Source organism: Erinaceus europaeus, chromosome 10 (assembly GCF_950295315.1).
Source record: "Erinaceus europaeus chromosome 10, mEriEur2.1, whole genome shotgun sequence".
NCBI lineage: Eukaryota > Metazoa > Chordata > Mammalia > Eulipotyphla > Erinaceidae > Erinaceus > Erinaceus europaeus.
In genome coordinates, this window is record NC_080171.1 from 29,114,952 (window position 1) to 29,135,498 (window position 20,547).

Consider the following 20,547-nt stretch of genomic DNA (forward strand, 5'->3'; position numbering starts at 1 on the left):
AGGTAAGCCTCAAGACTGACTTTTCTTTTTGGAATGCTAGAACCTAACTTAAGCTTTGATGCCTCGACATCCACTTTAGAAAGCACCAGCCCCGACACACTGAAGCTAAACAACAAACTAAAAGGCAGGTTGGTTCCGCACGGAAGGGTCTTCATTTTACAGATCCTGGTTAATGTAAAGAACAGGTCAGCTGAGGCTAACTTGTCTCTTTACTTTATTCTTCATATGTCTCTCTTCTCAAGACTTAAGTGCTCTAAGATTGAAGTTCACCAATAACTAAGTAAACTCACAAAACCTTAGATCCTACCACTACCCTTAGCCCCAATGAAAGAATTCCAGGGCTGTGCCCTCTTGCTTTTTCATGCTATGATCCAAGAGTGCTATGTAACTTGTGCCTCTTATTTTGGGGGCTGGATGGTAGCACACTTGGTTGAGGGTACATGATACAATGCACAAGGACCTGGGTTCAAGCCCCCAGTCCCTGCTAAGGGGTGAGTTTTGCAAGTGGTGAAGCAGGGCTGCAGGTATCTCTCTTATCTCTCCCTGTCTGTCTCCCCTACTTGCTCTATTTCTGGCTGTCTCTATCCAATAAATAAAAATAATTTTTAAAAAAGAAGAAAAAATAAACCTCTATCTTTTTTATATAAAGTATTTTTTAAAGATTTAAAAAAATATTTATTTCCTTTTTATTGACCTTATTTTTATTGTAGTTGTAGTTATTGTTGTTGTTATTGATGTCGTCGTTGTTGGACAGGACATAGAGAAATGGAGAGAGGAGGGGAAGACAAAGGGGGGAGAGAAAGATAGACACCTGCAGACCTGCTTCACCACCTGTGAAGCGACTCCCCTGCAGGTGGGGAGCCGGGGGCTCAAACTGGGATCCTTACTCCGGTCCTTGCACTTTGCACCACATGCGCTTAACCCACTGCACTACCGCCCGACCCCCATAAAGTATTTTTTAAGGGGGCTGGGCAGCGGGTTAAGTGCACGTGGCACAAAGCACAGGGACTGGCATAAAGATCCCAGTTTGAGCCCCCTGCTCTCTACTTGCAGGGGTGTCACTTCACAGGCGGTGAAGCAGGTGTAGTTATTATTGTTTTTGTTATAGATGTTGTCACTGTTGGATAGGACAGAGAGAAAATGAGAGAGGAGGGGAAGGGGTGAACTCCGGGGTTTGGGTAGTAACTTTCGTTTTAGCCATTTTATTAAGTCTATGTGGTGGGGTTGTGGCACATCCTGAGACTTGTAGACAGAGGATCAGACAGATCTAGGGGAGTCATTCTTTCAGCTGCTTCCTCACTCCTGTCCTGTCTGCACACATAGTCTCACACCCACAGAAAGACAGGCTCCTACTAGAACTCTAGCTCTGACTGGGCTGTCACTGAAGCAGAGCAGTAGGACAACAGAGGAAAACCTAGGACTCACTCTTCATGGATTTCTTCTGCTTCAAGTCTTACAACCTATCTGCTTCCATTTCAAGAGCATTTTCATTGTTCTTTGTATTTTACCCAGAGTTTTTAATTGTAAGTAGCAGGACAGAGAGGCTGCAGAGGCACAGTCCTGCCAGCTGGAATTCTACTTTATGTTTATCAGAAATAAAATCTCAATTCTTCTGTTCCTTGAAAGTCAGAATGAAAATTGTTGCTTCTGGTAAAAATCAATTTTTTTTTTAAACTTGCATACACTATGCAAACCAGAATTCAAAGAGGGTGAAACCTAATGACTGTTAACCTAATGACCTAATCACTTGCTGTCACTATATTCTAAACCATGCCTGGCAGGGTATGTGAGATGGCTCAATGAGTAAAGGTATGTGCCTTACCACACGGGGTGCCCTGGGTTGGACCCAGGTACCATATGGGAGCTCCATAAATTTGCCAATGGAACTCTATGGATGGCAGAGCAGTGCCTTGGTATCTCTTCCTCTCTCTCTTCCCTTTTCTCTCTTGAGATATAGAGTAAAACTTGGGCTCGGAAGGCATTCCAGAAGTATTGCACATGACTGAGGCCCTGGGTTCATTCCCCAGAATTGCAGAGAAAATAGTTTTTAAGTAATAAAAATTAAGAACATGTTGAGAAGACCAGGCATTCAGTCCTTAGTTCTCTGTAAGCTCTGAGACTTTTTTGATGTTTCCACTTGAAATTCTTTGTTTCAGACTTATAAATTTTATTTTATTATTACTATTTTATTTTACCAGTGCACTACTTAGTTTTGGCTTCTGCTGGAGATCAAACCTGAGACTTCCTAAAGGCAAGTCCTGTGTGCTACCACTGTGCTCGCTTCCAGGCCCTTCTTTATACAGATAGAGAAAAAGAGAGAGAGACAGAGAGAGAGAGAGAGAGAGCTGTGCTTTGAGAGATTCACCACCACCACCACCACAACACACACACACACACACACACACACACACACACACACACGTGTACAGAAGATTATGTAGCAGCTGTCTGCCAGGTGTCTAAGACAAGCTCCAAATCCCCTGTTCCTCTGTGAAGCCAGCACGACCCCCTCATTCTGCAGCACTCAGAGCTCTGCGGAGAAACTGGTGTCCTTTTCTTTTTTTTTTTTTTTAATTGTTGTTGTTGTAGTTATTGTTGTTATTGATGTTGTTGTTGTTGGATAGGACAGAGAGAAATGGAGAGAGGAGGGGAAGACAGAGGGGAGAGAAAGATAGACACCTGCAGACCTGCTTCACCGCCTGTGAAGCGACTTCCCTGCAGGTGGGGAGCCGGGGCTCGAACCGCGATCCTTCCGCTGGTCCTTGCACTTTGCGCCACGTGCGCTTAACCCACTGTGCTATCGCCCGACTCCCCTGGTGTCCTTTTCTACAGGATCACAGAGCAGTGAGTACAGCCCCTCTCTCTGAGACCTGAGAAATGGGCCCATCTCCCATTCAGCGGCCAGATAAGCAGCTAGCAGACAGAGAACCAAAAGAGGAATGTTTCCACAGCCCCTACCAGACAGCATTTCTCATCTCTGTTCTAGAGTCATAGAAAAAGGCGTATGAGTGTATTTTGTGGGAGGTTGGGAAAAAGGAATGACAACAGCTGCTACTAAAAATGGCTTGTGGATATTTTATTCTCTAATTGTTTTGTTTACTTGTCCAGAAAACAATCGCTGTAACCTTATCTAAAATTATTGTTTTTTAAAAAATATATTTTATTTATTAATGAGAGGGATAGGAGGACAGAGAGAAAGAACCAGATATCACTCTGGTACATGTGCTGCCAGGGATTGAACTTGGGACCTCATAACTTGAGAGTTCAACAATTTATCCATTGCGCCACCTCCCGGGCCACCCTTATCTAAAATTAAAAGACTGAAAACCACAGGGAAAGGCAATACTGCTAGGGGTATGAATAAGGTCCAGACATAAACATACACCACTCCAGAGAGCCTCACCCTTGAATGAGTTTACAAAGGTTCTCAGCAGAACTATGTACAAACAATCTAATTGTCAACTAGCAACAGGGAGATCAACAATGGTGGAGATGACTAAACTAGAAGCACACCATCTCTCCACCTGCAGAGGGATCGCTTCACAGGCAGGTCTGCAGGTGTCTTTCTCTCCCCTTCTCTGTCTTCCCCTCCTCTCTCCATTTCTCTCTGTCCTATCTAACAATGATGACATCAATAACAACAACAATAATAGCTACAACAACAATAAAAAATCAACAAGGGCAACAAAAGGGAGAATACATAAATATAAAAAGATTTAGGGGCCAGGTGGTGGCGCACCTGGTTAAGCGCACACACTACAGTGCACAAGGATCCAGTTTCAAGCCCCTGGTCCCCATCTGCAGGGGGAAAGCTTCATGAATGGTGAAGTGGGGCTGCAGATGTCTCTCTGTCTCTCTATCTTCCCTTCCTCTCTCAATTTATGTCTGTCTCTATCCAATAATAAATTAATAAAAAATATTTAAAAAAATTTTTTTAACAGAGCATTGCTTGGCTCTGCTCTATGGTGGTGTGGGGGATTGAACCTGGGACTTTGGAGCCTCAGGCATGAGAGTCTCTTTGCATAACCATTATGATATCTACCTCCATTTTTTCTGAAATATCTCATACAAATGTGTTAAAGTCAAATAAATAATTGCATCAAAGTAAAAGACTCTGGGATGGGTGGGGGAAGAGTACAGGTCCTGGAAAAGGATGATAGAGGACCTAGTGGAGGTTGTATTGTTATGTGGAAAACTGAGAAATGTTATGCATGTACAAACTACTGTATTTAATGGTGACTGTAAAACATTAATTCCCCCAATGAAGAAAAAAATTAAAAAGTAAAATAATAAAGACTATAACCCCAATAAAAGTGGCAGTCTTGTGGTAAATATCTTATTATCTCATAGACTACATAGACTCTTTCTATCTATTTAAAAATATGTAAACACTACTTGGATAGTGAGCTTACTGGCCATGTGCGCAACCCAGGTTCCACCCTTGCCCCTCACTGCACTGGAGGGAGCTTTGGCTCTGTGGTTTCCTGCCCTTGATCCCTGTCTCTATCTTCATCTGACAAAGTCAGCCTGGAAAAGTAAAGCCTTAGTAGACTGACTCTCTCTCTCTCTCTCACCTAAACCTCTAGGAACAAAAAGTAGACAGGAAATGTCAGTAACAGTTTCAAGCTGGTTGAAAGTGATAGGCTAGTAGAGCTAATGAAGAGTTGAAACGTCCCCATTAGGGGACTAGGAGTACAGAACCAAAATGGTGAAAAGATCTATACATCTCAGCTAGCTGACTTGCATCTCCTCCATGAGCTGAGAGCTGGCCTTGTGTCTCGGTGAGACAGACAGATTTGAGTGCCAGGACATCAAGCATGGCTGAGAGCATACCTCATGCCAGGCTGAAGCAGTGTCTTCCCTAAGTGGGGAGCACAGCCTCCTTCCCCCCATTCCAACTCAATCCCACCACAACATGGCAAATTCCTCCCAGGACTCTTCCCTGGAGAAAAGATCAACAGACAATGGCCAGTGCACTCCCACCATCCTTCCTGCAGGGTGCCCAAGGGACAGCCCTGAGCACAATGTTCACAGTTAGATACAGCACTGAGATCATGCTATTTTTGTTTGTATAATTAACTCATGTTAACAACCATTCAAATCAAGGTATAAAGACAATTCCATCAACCTAAATTACCTTTTTCCTCCCCCTGAGTCTGCTCAACTAAGCTGTAACAGGGAACACTAATGTGTCTCTGTCAGAGAGTGGGCAAACTGTGTCACAGGGCCAATCCCACCCACCCCCGCATCTGTAAATGAAGCGTCACTGGAACACAGTCACTGTGCTCATTTATGCCCGGATGGCCAAGTTAAATTGCTGTTGCAGAGACCATGTGCCCACAGCACCTAAAATAGTCACCACCTGGTCCTTTACGTAAGTTTGCTGACCTCTGCTCTACCATCACGAATTGGTCTAGTTTGGTGACAGCCTCATTTAATGCTCCTCTGTGTCTGGCCTTCCCAGTTCCACAGCACCGTCTATTCCACGTGGCACATCTGCACTAGTTTGTATAACTGTGTTTGATGCAGAGCTCACGGCCTCATAAACTGTCAAAACCAGAAAAAGCCCAGATCTAAAAAATGAAAATAGGGGGAGTCCAGTGGTAGCACAGTGGCTTAAGTGCATGTGGCCCAAAGCGCAAAAACCGGTTTAAGGATTTCCAGTTCAAGCCCCTGGGTCCCCACCCACAGGGGGGTCGATTCACAGGCGGTGAAACAGGTCTGCAAGTGTCTTTCTCTCCCCCCTGTCTTCCCCTCCTCTCTCCATTTCTCTCTGTCCTATCTAACAATGATGACATCAGTAACAATAATAACTACTACAACAATGAAAAACAAGGGCAACAAAAAGGAAAATAAATAAATAAATAAACAAATAAATAAATAATTTAAAAAGGGAGTTGGGAGGTGGTGCAGTGGGTTAAGCACATGTGGTGCGAAGCAAAAGGACTGGTGTAAGGATCCCGGTTTAAGCCCCTGGGTCCCCACCTGCAGAGAAGTTGCTTCACAGGCAGTGAAGCAGGTCTGCAGGTGTCTATCTTTCTCTCTCCCTCTCTGTCTTCCCTTCCTCTCTAGATTTCTCTCTGTCCTATCCAATGACAGCAACAACAACAACAATAATAACAACCATAACAATGATAAAAAAACAAGGGCAACAAAAGGGGAAAAAATGGTCTCTAGGAGCAGTGGATTCGTAGTACAGATACCGAGGCCCGGCAATAACCCTAGAGACAAAATAAATAAATAAAAAAAAATAAATGAAAATAGGGGAGTCAGGCAGTAGCACAGTGGGTTAAGCGCACATTGCACAAAGAGCGAGGACCGGTGGAAGGATCCCAGTTTGAGTCCCCGGCTTCCCACCTGCAGGGGAGTCACTTCACAGGTGGTGAAGTAGGTCTGCAGGTGTCTATCTTTCTCTCCCTCTCTCTGTCTTCCCCTCTTCTCTCCATTTCTCTCTGTCCTATCCACAATGAACGACATCATCAACAACAATAATAATGACAACAAGCCTACAACAACAGGGGAAACAAAAGGGGGGAAAAAAAAGGCCTCCAGGAGCAGTGGATTCATGGTGCAGGCACCAAGCCCCAGCAATAACCCTGGAGGCAAAAAAGAAAAAATAAAAAGAAAAGAAACAGAGAGGGGCCAGGCAGTGGTGCACCTGGTTGAGCACAAATGCTATAGTGCGAAAGGACCCAGGTTCGAGCCCCTGGTCCCCACCTGCAGGAAGAAAGCTTTGCGAGTGGTGAAGCAGGGCTGCAGGTGTCTCTCTGTCTCTCTCTCCCTGTCTTATTACCCTCTTCCCTCTCCATTTCTGGCTGTCTCTATCTAATAAATAAAGATTTTTTTAAAGATTACAAAAAAAAAAAAAAAGAAAGAAAGAAAGAAACAGACAAAAGCAACTCTGAATAGGACCAGAGATGTAATTCAGTGGTAGAGTTTAGACTTTGCATGTGTGAAATCCTGGGGTCAATCCTGGCAGCCAAAAGAAAAGAAGTTTTGGTCAGCTGAAGAAACAGTTTAATTAGAAGAGCACAGGGCTTTCACGTGTGGGGCTCCTGGTGCACTCCCACATGCACCGTGACATGTGTGCTCAACTACAACTAAGTGCGCCGCCATTTGGCCCCCCAAGTTTTCTATTCTAAATGCCTAGAAAGTAAGGTAGAGAAGAGAGAAGGAGACACCGTGAGAGGAGGAGAGGAGAGAGAGAGGAAAAGACAGCAAAGCACCAGTCCACCATCCACAAAGCTCCTCTTGTGGCATCCACTGTAGTTCCATAGGAAGGTGTGCGCCCTACTTAGGCATGGAGACAGCTCAGCAGGTAGAACACATGCTTCATGAGGCCCTGGGTTTGAGGCCCAGCATGGCATGGGAGTACCACAGGTGGTACCAGAGTAACTCTATGGATGGTGAAGTGGTGCTCTGGTATTACTCTCTGCACCCCCCCACCCCCACAACAAATGAAAAAGTTGGGTTCATTCCTCAGTGCCATATAAAATGACATCAAAAACACATACATTTGGTGAAGCAAAATTAATGTCTTTCCAAATGATCAATTAACCACAGTAGAGAGTCATTTTCTCTCACACTTCACCCCACTGCACTCAGGAAAGATGGGCTTCTTTTCCCAAGAAGGAGGGACTGTGCTGACACTAATGTCAGGACAAGGTGGCTGCAGCAGGCCAGAAGCTCCTGCTCAGAGCACGCGCGCACACTCAGCACACAAACACACACACGATAACATCTGATATGGTATCTGTCACAGAAAGAAAAATCAGTCATCAGTTAGAACTTAGCAGAGGTGCTCCCACAACCCAGGCCCAGCTGACCCTCCTCACGTGTCTGACACCCTCTTCCCAGGTGTGCCACAACCCTCTAGGCAGAGTTGCCTACAAGCTGTGCATTATCATTCAAGGTAGGTCACCGTTGTTCAAAGGAAGTGGCATCCTTCTCTGCCATGGGTGATGAGCCGTTTTTTCTGCCAAAGGGCTATTTGAATATTTATAACATTCACAGGTCAGGCAAAACTCTCCATTTAAAAAAAATAAACAGTTACTTGATTTTGAGTCTTGCCTGTGGCTTCCCTGGCAGGGCCAGGCCAAATGATGTTGTGGGCTTTACCATTCCCCATCCCTGCTCCCCACCTTGGCAAGTTTCTTGTGAAGACATAAAGGTCCCAGGAGGCAGATCAAGATGCTAGAGAGAGAAACAGAGATAGAGATAGAGTGGGGCCAGGCTGTGGCTCACCTGGTTAAGCACACACATTACAGTGCACAAGGACCTGGGTTCAAGCCCCTAGTCCCCACCTGCAGGGGGAAAGCTTTGCAAGTGGTGAAATAGTGTTGCAGGTGTCTCTCTCCCTATCACCCCCTCCCTTCTGGCTATCTCTATCTAATAAATACAGATAACTTAAAAAATAATTTAAAAGATGGTCCTGGGGACTTCCGGAGGTGGGATTATGGAGCAGCAGCAGCTGTGTTTCTCTCCTCTCCTCTCCCAGGTCAACTAGGAATACCAAAGGAGACCACCTTGGACCACAACAAGACAGAACTAGAACGACTTCAGGAACCCAGCAAATCACCGGTGAGTGCAAACATGTGTGGCTGGTGACAGAGAGGAACCTAGAGAGATTAAGTGGCTGGTAATAGGCTGGCAGTTTACCAGTTGAGACACCACCTCCAGTCTCTTTCACCCACAAAAAGATGGCTGAAAGGAGGAGAGGACTCCCCTAAGACTCACCAAATGCAACTGAGAGTCTCCATTGCTACTGCCCTCAGAATCTGGAGCAGCAGCAGGGAGGCCCTGTGCTGACACCAGGGGACAGAGAACTAACCAGGAAACTCAGGAAAAGATCTATACCTCAGTGGTCTAGTGGTGGGGCTGTGAGAATCTCTTTGCATAACCACTGGATTATCTCTGCTTTATCACTTGGTCAGGAGTCAATGATTAAACTAAGAAGCTTACTTTTAGTTCAAAAGCCCTCAAGCTCCTATAGCCTACAGGGAAGAAAAAGAACAAAAGAGGCTTTTAAGCCACTGTGCTCCAACTCAGAGATTGAAATAATATTGAAACAACTGTCAATTGCCACAACAGTGAACCCTGTAGTTACCTTACTTAGACACAAGTCAATCCAGGCAAGAGTGGTCAGTAATTTGAAAAGTACTGAGAGAGGGAACTCATAACATCCTATTTAAAATGGTTAAACCAACAAGAAGAAATACTGTAGAAATGAACCAAGACAAGAGTCCAGCTAAAAGTCCCCCAAAGGTTGAAGCACAAAATAATGAGGTCAACATTCAAACACTAGTTATGGAAATAATCACAGGAGTGAGTAAAGAGTTGGAAAGAATTGTCATCTGAAATAAAGAAACAACCAATGAGATCCTGGAAGCAAACACTAATTATCTCAAGGTTATGAGAGAGCTGAAAGCTGAAATAGCTGAGCTAAGAACACAACTAGCTGAACAAGCTAAAACAGTACCAGAACAGGTAACAAAAGAGATGAACTCCAGAAAACAGTAGAGGGGAGAGAGAATAGAATAAATGAGGCTGAAGACAGAATTAGCAAGATTGAGGATGAATGAGAGACAACTAAAAAAGAAGTAAGAGGGTGGGCATATAGCATAATGTTTAAGCAAAGAGACTTTCATGCCTGAGGCTCTCAAGTCCCAGGTTCAATCCCCCACAATGCCATAAGCCAGAGCTGAGCAGTGCTCTGGTAAAAAAAAAAAAAAAAAAAAAAAAAAAAAAAGTAAGAGGTGGTCCAGGAGGTAGCGCAGTGATAAAGCTTTGGACTCTCAAGCATGAGGTCCCAAATTCAATCCCTGGCATCATATGTGCCAGAGTGATGTCTGGTTCTCAATCTCCTCCTATCTTTTTCATAAATAAATAAAATATTTTTTTTAAAAAAAGAAGAGATCTCAAAAAGAAATTAAGAGATGCTGAAAAGAACAACAGAGACCTATGGGATGACTTCAAAAGAAAGAATATAGGCATTATTGGCTTACCAGAGGAAGAAAGAGAAGGAGGAGGAGAAGGCATTCTTTAGGACATAATAGCTGAGAACTGCTCTAATCTAGACAACATCAAAGACATAAAGGTTCAAGAAGCCCAGAGGGTCCCAAACAGAATTAACCCAGACTTAAAGACACCTAGACACATCATATTTAGAATGGAAATGAATAAGGATAAAGAAAGGATCCTGAAGGTTGCAAGAGAAAAACAAAGAGTCATCTACAGAGGAAAACCCATAAGATTAGCAGCAGACTTCTCCACACAAAGACTACAGGCCAGAAGAGAATGGCAAGATATCTATCGAGTGCTCAATGAGAAAGGCTTTCAGCCAAGAATACTATATCCTGCTAGACTGTCATTCAGACTAGATGGCATAAAAACCTTCTCAGACGAGCAACAGTTGAAAGAATCAACTATCACCAAGCCTGCCCTGAAAAAAGTTCTGAAAGGTCTCTTATAAATAGTCAGACCACCATAAATATGCCATATATGAACACTCTAAAAATCTACAAGAATGGCGTTAAAATATCTTCAATCTTTGATATCAATAAATGTCAATGGCCTGAATTCACCTATTAAAAGGCACAGAGTAGGAAGATGGATCAGAAAACACAACCCAACAATATGCTGTCTACAGGAAACCCACCTAACTCAACCAGACTAAAAGTGAAAGGATGGAAAACTATCATACAAGCCAATAGCCCACAAAAAGGGGCAAAAACAGCTATTGTCATATCTGACAAGATAGACTTTAAAATAAATGAAATTAAAAAAGATAGGGATGGACACTAATGCTCAGTGGATCAGTCAATCAAGAGGACTTAACAATTATTAACATCTATGCACCCAATGAGAAGCCATCTAAATACATCAAACGTCTACTGAAAGAGCTACAGCAATATATTAACAGCAACACAGCCATAGTAGGGGATTTCAATACCCTACTCTTTCAACTTGACAGATCATCCAGGCAGAAAATCAATAAAGACATGAGGGTGCTAAATGAGGAGATAAATAAACTGGAACTATTGTATATTTTCAGAGTCATTCATCCCAAGAAACTGGAATTTTACTCAAGTCCACATGGGTCATTCTCAAGGATAGACCATATGTTAGGCCACAAAGACAACATCAGAAAATTCAAGGGCAGTGAAATCATCCCAAGCATCTTCTCAGACCACAGTGGACTTAAACTAACACTTAACAATCAACAAAAGATGAGTTATGGTCCCAAAATGTGGAAGCTCAACAGTACACTCCTTAACAACTACTGGGTAAAAGAGGAAATCAAGGAACAAATAAAATGTTTTGAGAGGGGAGTCGGGCTGTATCACAGCAGGTTAAGCGCAGGTGGCGCAAAGCACAAGGACTGGCATAAGGATCCCAGTTCGAACCCCGGCTCCCCACCTGCAGGGGAGTCGCTTCACAGGCGGTGAAGCAGGTCTGCAGGTGTCTATCTTTCTCTCCTCCACTCTGTCTTCCCCTCCTCTCTCCATTTCTCTCTGTCCTATCCAACAACGACAACAACAATAATAACTACAACAAGGGCAATAAAACAACAAGGGCAACAAAAGGGAATAAATAAATAAATAAATATTTAAAAAAAGAAAAGACAATGCTTTAAAAAAAATGTTTTGAGAGTTCAATGAAAATGAAGACACACTCCCCACCTGCAGGAGGGGGGAAGCTTTGCAAGTGGTGAAGCAGTCCTGCAGGTGTCTCTCTTTCTCTCTCCCCTACTGTCTCAATTTTTGGCTGTGCCTATCCAATAAATAAATATAATAAAAACATTTAAAAAAAAATGAAGACACAAGCTATCAAAATATTTGGGACACAGAAAGGCAGTACTGAGAGGAAACTTCATAGCCATACACACACACACATTAGGAAATAAGAAAAAGCACAAACAGGCTGATTGCACATCTTAAAGACCTCGAAGAAGAAGAACAAAGGAACCCTAAAGCAACCAGAAGAACAGAAATAACTAAAGTTAGGGCAGAAATAACATTGAAAATAAGAAAACCATACAAAAGATCAACGAAAGTAAATGTTGGTTCTTCGAAAGAGGGAACATAATCGACAAACCTTTAGCAAGACTCACAAAATAAAAAAGGGAGAAGACCCAAATAAATCTGATAGTAAATGAAAGAGGAGATATCACAACAGACACTGCAGAAATTCAACATATCATGCAAGACTTCTATGAACAATTATATGGCACCAAGCTAGAGAACCTGGAAGAAATGGATGATTTCCTAGATACCTACCAACTTCCAAAAATTAAGTAAAGAGGAAGTGGATAATATGAACAGGCCCATCACAGCTAATGAAATTGAAACAGTTATCAAAAATCTCCCCAAAAATAAAAGTCCTGGACCAGATGGTTTTACAAATGAATTCTACAAAACCTTCAAAGAAGAACTAAAAGTCTTCCAGAAGATTGAAGACACTGGAATACTCCCTGCCAGCTTCTATGAAGCCAACATCACTTTGATACCAAAAGCAGTCAGGGACACAACCAAAAAAGAAAACTACAGACCAATATCTCTGATGAACATAGATACTAAAATATTGAACAAAATTCTAGCCAACCAGATACAGCAGTATATTAAAAAGATTGTTCATCATGACCAAGTGGAGTTTATCCCAGGCATGCAAGGTTGGTTTAATATATGTAAATCAATCAACGTGATTCACCACATCAACAAAAGCAAGAGCAAAAACCACATGGGCATATCAATAGATGCAAAGAAAGCCTTTGACAAACTACATCCCTTTATGATCAAAACACTAAAAAAAATGGGAATAGATGGAAAATTCCTGAAGATAGTGGAGTCTATATATAGCAAACCTATAGCCAACATCATACTCAATGGTGAAAAATTGGAAGCATTTCCCCTCAGATCAGGTACTAGACAGGGCTGCCCACTATCACCATTACTATTCAACATAGTGTTGGAAGTTCTTGCCATAGCAATCAGGCAGGAGCAAGGAATTAAAGGCATACAGATTGGAAGAGAAGATATCAAACTCTCCCTATTTGCAGATGACATGATAGTATACACAGAAAAACCTAAGGAATCCTAAAGAAGCTTTTGGAAATCATCAGGCAATACAGTAAGGTGTCAGGCTATAAAATTAACATTCAAAAGTCAGCGGCATTCCTCTATGCAAACACTAAGCTGGAAGAAATTGAAATCCAGAAATCAATTCCTTTTACTATAGCAACAAAAACAATAAAATATCTAGGAGTAAATCTAACCAAAGAAGTGAAAGACTTGTATACTGAAAATTATGAGTCACTACTCAAAGAAATTGAAAAAGACACAAAGAAGTGGAAAGATATTCCATTTTCATGGGTTGGAAGAATTAACATCATCAAAATGAATATACTACCCAGAGCCATCTACAAATTTAATGCTATCCCCATCAAGATCCCAAGCACATTTTTTAGGAGAATAGAAAAAAATGCTACAAATATTTACCTGGAACCAGAAAAGACCTAGAATTGCCAAAACAATCTTGAGAAAAAAGAGCAGAACTGGAGGCATCACACTCCCAGATTTCAAACTGTATTATAGGGCCATTGTCATCAAAACTGCTTGGTACTGGAACATGAATAGACACACTGACCAGTGGAATAGAATTGAGAGCCCAGAAGTGAGGCCCCACACCTATGGACATCTAATCTTTGACAAAGGGGCCCAGACTATTAAATGGGGAAATCAGAGTCTCTTCAACAAATGGTGTTGGAAACAATGGGTTGAAACATGCAGAAGAATGAAACTGAATCACTGTATTTCACCAAATACAAAAGTAAATTCCAAGTGGATCAAGGACTTGGATGTTAGACCACAAACTATCAGATACTTAGAGGAAAATATTGGCAGAACTCTTTTCCGCATAAATTTTAAAGACATTTTCAATGAAACGAATCCAATTACAAAGAAGACTAAGGCAAGTATAAACCTGTGGGACTACATCAAATTTAAAAGCTTCTGTACAGCAAAAGAAACCACTACCCAAACCAAGAGACCCCTCACAGAATGGGAGAAGATCTTTACATGCCATACATCAGACAAGAGGCTAATAACCAACATATATAAAGAGCTTGCCAAACTCAACAACAAGACAACAAATAACCCCATCCAAAAATGGGGGGAGGCCTTGGACAGAATATTCAGCACAGAAGAGATCCAAAAGGCCGAGAAACACGTGAAAAAATGCTCAAGTCTCTGACTGTCAGAGAAATGCAAATCAAGACAACAATGAGATACCACTTTACTCCTGTGAGAATGTCATACATCAGAAAAGGTAACAGCAGCAAATGCTGGAGAGGGTGTGGGGTCAAAGGAACCTTCCTACACTGCTGGTGGGAATGTCAATTGGTCCAACCTCTGTGGAGAACAGTCTGGAGAACTCTCACAAGGCTAGAAATGGACCTACCCTATGATCCTGCAATTCCTCTCCTGGGGATATATCCTAAGGAACCCAATACATCCATCCAAAAAGATCTGTGTACACATATGTTCTTGGAGCACAATTTGTAATAGCCAAAACCTGGAAGCAACCCAGGTGTCCAACAACAGATGAGTGGCTGAGCAAGTTGTGGTATATATACACAATGGAATACTACTCAGCTGTAAAAAAATGGTGACTTCACCATTTTCAGCTGATCTTGGATGGACCTTGAAAAAGTCATGTTAAGTGAAATAAGTCAGAAACAGAAGGATGAATATGGGATGATCTCACTATCAGGCAGAAGTTGAAAAACAAGATCAGAAAAGAAAACACAAGTAGAACCTGAAATGGAATTGGCATATCGCACCAAAATAAAAGACTCTGGGGTGGGTGGGTGGGGAGAATACAGGTCCAAGAAGGATGACAGAGGACCTAGTGGGGGTTGTGTTGTTATATGGAAAAATGAGAAATGTTATGCATATACAAACTATTGTATTTACTGTCTAATGTAAAACATTAATTTCTCCATAAAGAAATTAGGAAAAAAAAAAGAGACAGTCCTAACCTGTAAGCAAATGCCCAGTTGTCTTTCTTTCTTTCTCCCTCTCTTTCTTTCTTTCTTTCTTTCTTTCTTTCTTTCTTTCTTTCTTTCTTTCTAAAAAGAATTTATTTATTTATGAGAAAGATAGGAGGAGAGAGAGAAAGAACCAGACATCACTCTGGTACATGTGCTGCTAGGGATAGAACTGAGGACCTCATGCTTGAGAATCCGATGCTTTATCCACTGTGCCAACTTCCGGACCACTCTTTCTCTTTTCTTTTCTTTTCTTTTCTTTTCTTTTCTTTTCTTTTCTTTTCTTTTCTTTTCTTTTCTCTCTTTCCCTTCCCTTCCCTTCCCTTCCCTTCCCTTCCCTTCCCTTCCCTTCCCTTTTCCTTCCCTTTCCCTTTCCCTTCTTTCCCTTCCCTTCCCTTTCCCTTCCCTTCCCTTCCCTTCCCTTCCCTTCCCTTCCCTTCCCTTCCCTTCCCTTCCCTTTCCTTTCCCTTCCCTTCCCTCTCCCTTCCGCCTTCCCCTTCCCTTCCCCTTCCTTTCCTTTCCTTTCCCTTTCCTTCTCCTTTCCTCTTCCTTCCTTCCTTCCTTTCTTTCTTTCTTTCTTTTTCTTCTTTTTTTTTTTTTTATCATGTTGGTCTTGATTATACCCCTGACCTACTAGGGATCCTAGAGCAGCCCCTCTCTTATCACTGTGCAGAACTAGTCTTGGACACTGAGAAATCTGCCATCCAGGAAGCTGGGGCTGACCAGGAGTTGCAGTAGAGGTATGGAATGACTCACGGTGATGACGTCCAGAATGCTCAATAGACTGTGGACACTGTCTCCAGCCAGAACTTCTTTGACCACCACTTCAGGGTTATCCTGTACTTGGGAAAAATCATCCACTGGTTAGAGGTTAAGTTTGGCCCATACCAGTTACAAAAATCAGTCTCTGTTCCTGCTTATTGTAGGTGAAGCTGGTGTTTCAGACAAGAGGTAGGGAATTACAAGTGCAATAAATTTGAAAAGAAAGGATAAGCAAAGTGAGGATGGATAAGAGGAGTTAATGGAAGTTCACTCTGGGATGGCCTTTCTTTCAAAAATATTTTATTTATTTATTTATTTTTAAGATTTTATTAATTTATTAATGAGAAAGATAGGAGAGAAAGAGAGAACCAGACATCACTCTGGTACATGTGCTGCCAGGGATCAAACTCAAGACCTGATGCTTGAGAGTCCAATGCTTTATCCATCGCACCACCTCCCAGACCACTATTTATTTATTTATTTATTTATTTTTGGTTAGAGACAGAGATAAATTGAGAAGAGGGAGGTAGTGGGAGAAAGACAGAGAGACACCTGCAGCACTGCTTCACCACTCATGAAGCTTTCTCCCTGCAGGTGGGGAACAGGGGCTTGAACCTGGGTCTTTGTGCATTTACCCTGGTGCGCCATTGCCTGGCCCCTCTTTTTTGTTTTTTAAAGGTTATTTATGAGTGAGAATGAGAGGAGCATAAAGAGAACCAGAACAGGGGCTGGGTGGTCGCACACCTTGTTGAGCGCACTTGTTATAATGTGCAAGGACCCAGGTTCAAGCCCGTGCTCCCCACCTGTAGGGAGAAAGCTTTGCGAGTGGTGAAGCAGTGCTGCAAGTATCTCTTTGTCTCTCTCCCTATTGCCCTTCCCCTTTTTATTTCTGGCTGTCTCTATCCAATAAATAAATAAATAAATATAATATAATAAAAAAAGAAAGAGACAACCAGAGCATCTCTCTGGCACATGAACTCCTACAGATCATACTCAGAACTTCATGCTTGGAAGTTCAATACTTTATCCATTGTACCATCGCCTGAGTACTCACTGGGATGACATTTCAATCCCAGTGAGTACTGTAGCCCCAACTGGAAAAGATTAGACAAAAGCTCTAAAATGTCAAATTCAGCTGTAGACTACATCACACATCGGAGAATTCTAGAAACCCCAAGAACATGTATGAATGGGCCTGGATCTAATTCTACTCCCTGGTGGCAACTTGTGCAGGTTAGAGTAACCATTTACATAGTGCTTGGATTTCCATGTGTTCGTTTTAGACTGTAACAAGTGGTAGGAAGGCTGGGTCACATGTCACCAGGCAAATAAACTAACATGTCCCTTAGAAAGCAGTAAGACTTCAAAAGGGTTTTGTCTAGAGGTCACCCACAGCCAAATGCAATTCAAGGGTGTATGCTTTAAAGGAAGAAGAAAGCATGGATTTAGCTTTCCAATGAATTAATACTTTACTTATTTGCTTTTCTAGAGTTTATATTATTTATTTACTCATTTTATTGGTTAGAGATAGAGAGAAATCAAGAGGAAAGGGAAAGAGAGGGAGCGAGAAAGAGACACTGCAGCACTGCTTCACCACTCATGAAGTTTTCTCCCAGCATGTGGGGACTGGGGGCTTGAACCCAGGTTCTTTCCCATTGTAATAAGTAGGCTCTACCAGGTGCACCACTGCCCATCCCCGAGTTTTTATTAGTTATGAGCTAAAACCTAAAATAAGGCAAGGGTTCAAATTATCATGGCAAATCAATACAGACCACTGAGGGGTGCTCTGAGGAGATGACATTTCAAAATACTTATAATGTATCATGTGAAACACAGAAACAAAACTATTATAACAACAATGGAAAAAATATGGCCACCAGGAGCAGTGGATTAGTGGTGCAGGCACTGAGCCCCAGCGATAACCCTGGGGACAAAAAAAAAAAATTATTAAGTGTCACTGAGTTTAGTGTACATCATGAGAGAAACATAATGTGCCAATATCAAAAGAATGACTATGTTTCAATGTTGAGATGAAAGTGTGCCTTTTTTCCTACAGAATTAAGTTCCAGATTTAAAATGTTGTACTGCAGAGGTAGTTTAGCAGGTAGAGTATAGAATTTGCATGTGTGAGGCTTCAGATTTGATCTCTAAATATGCCAGAGAAACACTCTGGTCTCCCTTTAATTTGTAAATAGGGCTGGGAGATAGTTTAATGTTTGAGAGCACAGGAGCTGCATACCTGAGTGGCCCTGAGGTCTCAGGTTCAATCAGTGAGTGGCCCCACCATATACCAGAGTTGAGTGGTGATCTTGCCCACCCACCCCCATTAAAATCAATAAACAAAAATAGTAGCCCCAGAGGTGGCACAGTGATTAAGCACTGGAGTTGCAAGCATGAGAGGTCCCAAGTTCTATCTCTGACACTGCATGTGACAGAGTGACGCTCTGTTCCCCGTTCCTTCTCATTAATGACTGTCTCTAAAAAACAGAAAATAAAATGTTGTGCTGACTTTTCCATAGAAAACTTACAAAATGCTTAAGATGACAGGCCATGGGAGTCGGGCGGTAGCGCAGTGGGTTAGGTACACGTGGCGCAAAGCGCAAGGACCAGCATGAGGATCCCGATTTGAGGCTCCGGCTCCCCACCTGCAGGGTGGTCGCTTCACAAGCAGTGAAGCAGGTCTGCAGGCGTCTGTCTCTCCCCCTCTCTGTCTTCCCCTCCGCTCTCCATTTCTCTGTCCTATCCAACAATGATATCAATAACAACAACTACAACAACAATAAAAAACAAGGGCAACAAAAGGAAATAAATATTTAAAAAAAAATGACAGGCCTCTAAGTAGACACACCACAGATCCACACTTCCTCCATGTCACACATAGGCAGCATGCATGCCGGGCAGTACTGACCGCGTCCTGAATGCAGACTTCTAACCGCCCATCTTGCACCACATAGATGCTGTTGTCTGGCTCCCCTGGTTGGAAGACATGTTGTCCCTCGAGCAGCTGCACAAAGACCATGTGCTTGCATAGTTCCAGGAACAATGGCTTCTCAAAGTGACCCAGGACCCTGAAAAGATCAATGTACACATGAGGACACTCCTCTGAGAGGAAAGAAGGAGGCAGAGCCCTGGAAAAAGGCTGCTGGGGACACAGAGCACCATACCAGCTATTGACAGAGTTCACTCCTGCAGCGCTGCAGAAAGTTCAGCATTGTCAGGAGAGAAATTCAGACAAGATTGGGTATGTTCAGGGTGGTATGGCCACAGACCAGGACAGAAGTTCAAACCTCAGGGACCCCCCCTTACGCTGCTCTTCCATCAACTACAAGTTGTGACTGTGAATCTGAGCTGGATGTACAACAGATGGTAGGAAGGGCACAGGGTTATCAGGATGGAGAATCCAGAATAGATAGAGAAAAGGGTTGTTGTTTTTTTTTTTTTCCCCAGGGAATGATAAATATGAATCTAGATTTTCAATTTTCAGCTTAGTCTCTTTTCACACTTGCTCTGCATTCCCATCCATGTATAAAAACACTGAGAAGCAGGGAGTCAGGAGTAGTGCAGCAAGTTAAGCGCAGGTGGCGTGAAGCACAAGGACCGGTGTAAGGATCCTGGTTCGAGCCCCTGGATCCCCACTTACAGGGAGGTCACTTCAAAAGTAGTGAAATAGGTCTGCAGGTATCTATTTTTCTCTCCTTCTGTCTTCCCCTCCTCTCTCCATTTCTCTCTGTCCTATCCAACAACAATGACATCAATAACAACAATAACTAAACAAGGGCAACAAAAGGGGATAAATAAATATTTTAAAAAACAATAAACAGTGGTCTAGGATGTGGTGCAGTGGATAAAGCACAAGACTTTCAAGTATGAGGTCCTGAGTTCAATCCCTAGCAACGCATGTGCCAGACAGAGTGATATCTGATTCTTTTTCTCTGCCTATCTTCTTCAGGAATAAACAAAAATATTAAAAAGAAGAAGAAGATGATGATGATGGTGATGATGAATGCAAATAATACAACAGAAACAAGCCACTGAAGAGTCCGCACCATGGGGGTTGTAAGGGGTGGGCAGCAGATGAGAAGGCATGCCAAACCCAGGACAGACTAAAGGTGAGCCCCACTGTGCTCAGTGTTCAGGCAGAGGTGCCCACATGGATTCTGGCTGCAGTAGCAGGCCTCCTGAGCCAACATATTCTCTCTCTCTCTCTTTAATTAATCAATTTTTAAAATTAATCCATTAATTTTTTTTGCCTCTAAGGTTGTCACTGGGGCTCAGTGATAACACTATATGAATCCACTGTTCTGGCAGTCTCTCTCTCTCTCTCTTTTTTTTTTTTTATTGGATAGGACAGAGAAAAACTGAGAGGGGGTGGGTAGAGGGGGGAAGAGACAGAGAGACACCTGCAGACCTACTTCACCACTTGTGAAGCAACCCTGCTGAAGGGGGGAGCCCAGGGCTTGAACTGGGATCCTTGCGTGGTTCTCTGCACTTTGTACTATGTGAGCTTAACCTGGTGTGCCACCACTCGGCGCCCCTGAGCCCATATTCTCTTACCGAACATTTTTTAGCATGTACAAAACTTCTGATGGCAAGTGAGAATTCTTCACATCAAACTCTGTGAGATCAGCCTCCAGCAGGGAGGGTGGGGGCTCCTTTGGCTGCAGAGTGGGATACTCCTTCTTGAAACGCAGAATCCTAAAAAGCAGAGACACACACACACACACTTGAAGCAGAAACAC

At 42.7% G+C, this 20,547-nt stretch overlaps 1 protein-coding gene across 1 annotated transcript in view; it reads right to left on the bottom strand.

The window, feature by feature from the left end:
* The window catches only part of PNPLA7 (patatin like phospholipase domain containing 7), an 88,430-nt gene that overhangs the window by 59,960 nt on the left and 7,923 nt on the right, over positions 1-20,547 (bottom strand). Inside the window, exons 7-9 of the mRNA XM_016194675.2 lie at positions 20,363-20,503; positions 18,717-18,876; positions 15,803-15,883 (exon numbers count right to left, since the gene is read on the bottom strand). Of these exons, the coding sequence (XP_016050161.1) occupies positions 15,803-15,883; positions 18,717-18,876; positions 20,363-20,503 (382 nt within the window). The remainder of the gene's footprint in view (positions 1-15,802; positions 15,884-18,716; positions 18,877-20,362; positions 20,504-20,547) is intronic.